This window comes from Pelobates fuscus, chromosome 3 (genome assembly GCF_036172605.1).
Source record: "Pelobates fuscus isolate aPelFus1 chromosome 3, aPelFus1.pri, whole genome shotgun sequence".
Taxonomy (NCBI): domain Eukaryota; kingdom Metazoa; phylum Chordata; class Amphibia; order Anura; family Pelobatidae; genus Pelobates; species Pelobates fuscus.
In genome coordinates, this window is record NC_086319.1 from 241,585,892 (window position 1) to 241,591,891 (window position 6,000).

The 6,000-nt window shown below is 41.5% G+C and overlaps 1 protein-coding gene across 2 annotated transcripts in view; it reads right to left on the bottom strand.

Moving 5' to 3' along the window:
- LOC134601042 (store-operated calcium entry regulator STIMATE-like) overlaps positions 1 to 5,719 on the bottom strand; it is a 105,113-nt gene extending 99,394 nt beyond the window's left edge. Inside the window, exon 1 of one of the 2 annotated variants that reach the window (XM_063445457.1) lies at positions 5,503 to 5,718. In XM_063445457.1, the coding sequence (XP_063301527.1) occupies positions 5,503 to 5,653 (151 nt within the window). In that variant the 5' untranslated portion in view covers positions 5,654 to 5,718. Of the gene's footprint in view, positions 1 to 5,502 lie in introns of both variants that reach the window. The other variant, XM_063445456.1, reaches the window with a different exon arrangement.
- Positions 5,720 to 6,000: the final 281 nt, after the last annotated feature.

The window sequence follows — 6,000 nt, forward strand, 5'->3', positions numbered from 1 at the left end:
ATCAGGAGATGAGAGTAATAAACATCTAGGTGTAACCATGGAATTGTGTGTGTTTTCCCAAGCAGTCTAACCTACCCAGAAACCAACCCCAACTGGTCACTTCTTTCAGAACGTTAGAGTATTGCTGGAGGGAAGAGACCAAAGGGAAAGACTTGTGTAAACACAGAACTCTCTTGAGAAAGATGGCGGGATAAACCACTTTTGGGAGGGAAAAAGGGATTCTGGGACTTGTGGTTTATTACTCCAAGAATCAGTCTTTAAAAGGACAACATCCAAGGAAGTCTCTTCTCTCTCTCTCTCTCTCTCTCTCTTTGTCTCTTTGGAGAGGACAGCACAGCAGCGGGTGCCATGGTGAACTGAGAGAGGCTTTCCCAGATTACCCAAGATGAAGGCGCAAGGAGAAGACCTTCATTTAAATGTTTAAGTATTGCCCTTTTATTATGTAGCTTTTGATTATGTACTGGATATAATGTATAATGTGTAATGTGTATATCCTTTTAAAATCTAACAGTATCCTTAAATTAATATTTGCAATATATTTTATTATATAGATAGAAACATAGAATGTGACGGCAGATAAGAACCATTCGGCCCATCTAGTCTGCCCAATTTTCTAAATACTTTTATTAGTCTCTGGCCTTATCTTATAGTTAGGATAGCCTCATGCCTATCCCACGCATGCTTAAACTCCTTTACTGTGTTAACCTCTACCACTTCAGATGGAAGGCTATTCCATGCATCCACTACCCTCTCAGTAATACTTCCTGATATTTTTAAACCTTTGTCCCTCTAATGTAAGACTATGTCCTCTTGTTGTGGTAGGCTCCTCCTTTACTGTGTTGATTCCCTTTATGTATTTAAATGTTTCTATCATATCCCCCTTTGTGTTTGTGTCTTATTTGTCACACATTCCCTAAAAGAATATCCTTGTAAGAGGGTCATAATTTCTTACACCGGAGAATGGAGCGGTCCTGAGTCATGATCAGAATATCATCCATATAAAACAATGAGGTGTACGCCCACACTGTGGAGCCAGGCCATTGCAGGACATAGCAGCTTGGTGAAGCACCAAGGCGCCGAAGAGTGACCAAAATGGAAGATAGGTGAAGTGCCATATACATTTTCTCCAGCGGAAGAGCAGGAGGTCTCTTGAAGCCATGTTCACCGGCACTGATAGGTATAGAGGAGCCAACTCTATAGCCTCCCTGGCACGTAAGGCCGACAATTCCTCGATCAATCGGAGATCCCGAAGGGAAAAACAGATCGGTCAAGGGGAAGGGATGCAACAAGATGTCTGTCTGCCCCCTACACAAACAGGAGAAGAAACCTGTGGTAGAGTTAAGCTTACCGTAGGGCCATCAGCCACCAGAATGTCCTCTAAATCCCCTTGACCTCCATGGTCAACCACGGGATGGGTTCTTCGTCTGTAGCTGAAGCCTCTTCCCGGACCACGGGAAGAAAAGTAGCTATGGCTGGCCAGACGGCCCCTGAATCTGCCGGCCGTGGTAGAGATCTGGGCATGGAACAGCATGAATTGGACACGCTTTCAGGGGTGCCCTGAGATACGCCAGTCATATTGTTTCTGGAGGCAGATGGGGACACATGCCTAGATTTATAGCTAGCCTTTTTAGATGCGTTCCCAAGGGAATCCAACTCATGACGCGCAGCGTGCGTTGAAGGATTCATGGGCTCTGCTCCTGAGGGGCGCGCCAGTAAAGCTTGGGAAATAGTTTGTGACAAAGCCAAAGAGCACCTAGAGCACAATAATGGCGTTGGTCACAGACTTCTGGAGTGTCATGGACTGCACTTCCACCCTGCAGGGATCAGGGTCCCCTGCTGGGGGGTTGGAGGAGGGGAGCCAGCTGTAGATGTGGCCTCACCCAACAGTAGTGGGATATCCAACTCCCTGGGGGTAGGGAGGCAAACAGGCACCTTAAGCATGGTAAATAATTATGGCTCACAAATTTAAATACTGCAATGTAGGGTAATAGGAATGCTGTAAGGAATAAATAAAGTAATCAGTGAGGGTTAGTCACCCAAACTAGAACACCAGAAGGGACAGAATGGAGCTCACCAGGGCCCAGACCAGCAGCTAGAGACACAAGGCAGGCAGAGGCAGAAACAGGAAGGAAAACGCTGTGAAAAAAAAACGCAAGGAAAAACTCCCAACGTGGAAATTCATATTGCAAACAAGGTGCATTCGCTGTCAGGATTACGAATTGATCCCGCACGCAGAACTGTATCACACCTAGGACTAAGGATAACGTCTAACCAGACCTTAAAATGGCCGGACTTAACGTTTCCAAGAATAGTCAGGGATAGAGAATCAGACACATCGATGAGGAAATGCCAAAAGTCAAGGATACCAGAAATCAAGGAAGTCAATACAAAACCAAAGTCAAATACCAAAGAATCAAGATCAAGAATGCACTCTCGGATTACCATCAGGCAGAAACCATGACAGGGCAATGAGAGAATGTAAAAATAAGTTTAACTAACCCTCCTGTTATTTCAATTGGCTGTAATCGGCCTTTGACGCAAAACGTGCGCACGCGACGTCATGCGCACACCGACGTTATTCTCAACGTGGACAGTCATAGGGCTATAAGGTGGCATACATCTGCAGCAGCCGGCGTCCCTAGACATGCTGGGATTATCAGGTATCTGGGCGCACAGCTGAAAATAGGCACAACTATTCCTGTCAGGACAGTAAACACCATTAAACACTTTATCATAGGCGGATAAATTCATTACATTTGCGTGCCAAAAGCATCTGGTAAGACAATTCATGAAATGGCAGTGAAAAACACCTAACAGTTGGGTATGGAAAAAATGCAAAACATTGTTTGAAAGTCAAAATACAATAGGAGATAAACGAACAGGCGTTGGCATCCGAACGTCCTGCACCAAAACACAACAAAATGGCGCCAAAAGCAGGCCCGGGACCGAAAGGGAAAAAACAGACCAAGCCACAGATCAAGGAGGAAAAAGGAATCAAAAAAAGGGGATACACCACCCCAAGCGAGGAAAGGGAAGAAAGCCCCCCTGCTGGTCTGGGACCCTGAGCACAGAACCAACAAACACACAATAAACAGGTATAGTAAACAGTTCTAGAAGATTAACCCAAAGTCTAATTTAAACTAAAATCCCCAAACATACAATTAGAAATGCACCAAAGTAGTACAACTAAATCTCAAGAGACAAATAGATGATACTTAACTGACTAAGGAGCATCAAAGAAAGATTAAGAGTTAGAGGAGGTAATGTCTACTAGGACTTGGAATGGGAGTGGCTTATATCATTATGTTTACCATATTTTTCTTACTGTTTTTGTATCCTTTGCTGCAATTGATGGGCAGTAAAGAAAGAGATATGCAATATGAGCCTCCGTGTCTTGTTATAAAATTAAGGATTGTCAATATTTGATTGGTAATTATTAATGATATTGCCCTAGACTCCCTTTTATTGTGCGTTATCATAAAACCTTTGTTCTGAATAATAAACAAACAATTAGACATTTTCCTGAACTGACTCCCATATAATGTTTTCTAATGGATTCTGCTGAGGTTTGATGTCAGGCTTGGCCCCCGTGTTCACTATTTTCTTACATTTTGAAAAAGTAGTTACCTGGAGAAACGAGTTTCCCATAGAGAGAACAACAATTCCCAATAAACTAAATGAATTCCTAGACAATAGAGTACGGAAATCAGTACATCTGAAGACACTGACCTCGGTGTTTCTTCAGCCTTAAAGAAACACTATATAGTCAGGAACTCAAATATGTATTCCTGACACCATATGGTTTAATTGTATAGGTGACTGTTCCCCCTCAGATTGCAATAAAACTGTGATTTTACTCACCTTTTCTCCAATGGCAGTCTTACCATGGTTGGCTCTGCCAATTTTGATTACCTACGACAATTCCAAAAGGGTGTTGCGCATGTATCTCTATTGGTAACTTCAGCGCCTCCGTGCAGAGCGTGGAGACGCTGAATACCATTGTTGAAACTGAATTTTCTCAGGTCCACATTAAACCAAAAAACAAACATTTTATAGTTATGGTTCAGTCAGGGATATCCTGCAAGTTTATTTTAAGCACCAGCGCACTACTGAAAACTACCGCCTGTATAACCTGCTGTGGCCTAATGTTGAAGTGCGTTTCCACAATGGCACATACTATCTCGGGCCATTGCTGGACATGATGAACAGGGCAGTCGCAATTAGGACTAGGTCAGGTAGTTTAGGTAGAGACGGGTATAGGGAGGTTGTTTACCTAAATATTATTGGGGGAGGGAGAAAAAAAAATAATTTGATTGGCCAGAATTCATCTAGCTCATGAAGCACTGTAGTTATATAAACAGCAGAACTTTTGGTAGGCTAAATATTTTCCCTCAGTTTACCAGAGCAAGCATCCCACCTACCCAATAATCTATGGCAGGCTTGAGGTCAAGGGTTAAGGTCTCTAATTTTGTGGGAGGACAGAGGCACAATGATAATCTGACTCTCAGGCTTGTCTTTAAAGTTATTTTAAAAGGTATATTCAATAATCAGTAATAATTGTATTGGCATGGTTATGTGCAATGCCTCAAACCATCTAAATGAAAGCTACGGCAATTATATCCATTTACAGTTTGGGGGTTTTATTATGTATGTCTTTATAGTATTGCTATATTAAGTTAATTATTGACCATGCATTGTAAATGTAATCCTTTCCGTAATTTCAAACCACATTTACTATAGTGATCTTAACTTTAGGAGCAAATACATCTCTTTAGAATACTTCCCCTCTACCAATATATATATTAGATGCTGGAGGTCACTGGTTTCCATGAGGATTACTTTACAACAAGTCTACACAGCACTTTACATGTTATTTATTTTGTATTCATTACAAATGTTTTTAATTGAATAAACAGCAAGTTATATGGACCACATAGCAATACAGGCTAACATAAGAGAGTGGAATAAAATATGTAACTATGTACAGTTAGATTTATTTTATTATTAAACGGTGGAATCTAATCAAATGGAATTAGGGTTTAGAAATTGTATGAATATAGTAAAAATAAGCCCAAATTAGCCATTATGGCATCAAGTTTGCAACTGGCTGTTTAATGAACATAACGAAATATTCTGCTCATTTAAATACTCCGTTATATCCAAAATTAGCAAGTGATGTAATTTCTCTCAGCCATATTTTATACAGCTATAATATAACCAATTGTTCCTTCAGACAAATATATGTTCAACGATATAATAATAAACAATTACATATATAATATAGCTCAAGTATAGAAGACTGTCCATAGTGTTTACACATCACTCTGTCCTGACATATCCCTTGCAGACACATCTTAACACATAAGAACATAAAGCCGAGCAATGAGTTCGTTCCTCTGTATTGTATAGATAGAATGTCTGAGAAAGCGATTGGCAGCAAAGTGTCACATGCTGATACAATGTGTATTTGTCCAGGCAGTTTCCCCCATGAAAGTTACTCACACATTAAAGTGCTGAACGCTCCCACGGCCAGCACCGCTTGTATGAGGACCCCGAATCGATCCAGGAGAGCCCCATTGTCACAGCCCTGAGGGGCAGAGCTGTCTATCTCGCTCCTATTGGCCACAAGCAGGAGGGTTCTCCAGCTCTCCATGTTTGATGGATCAGAGTCAGCAGTTCGATATCCTGCAAATCGGAAAGGGGGCAGAGTCCTCCACAGGCTGTACTCTCCTGTAAACAAATGCAAGGGGTGAGAAGAGAGGAGTCTGCTACTAACTTCTCATTAAATCCACTTCCACATCTTCTACATTCAGTCAACAACTCCATCATCTAGTCCTTATCTTCTCCAGGTGAAGCATCCAGCCGTTATAGCTCCATACTCTACACTCCAGACAGTTATTGGATTTTTTTTAATTTGCTTTTTTGCACTACATTGTTACAATTTTACATGCATTTAATTTGTTAAGAACATCCTCTGATATGGAAGAACTATAACTCCCA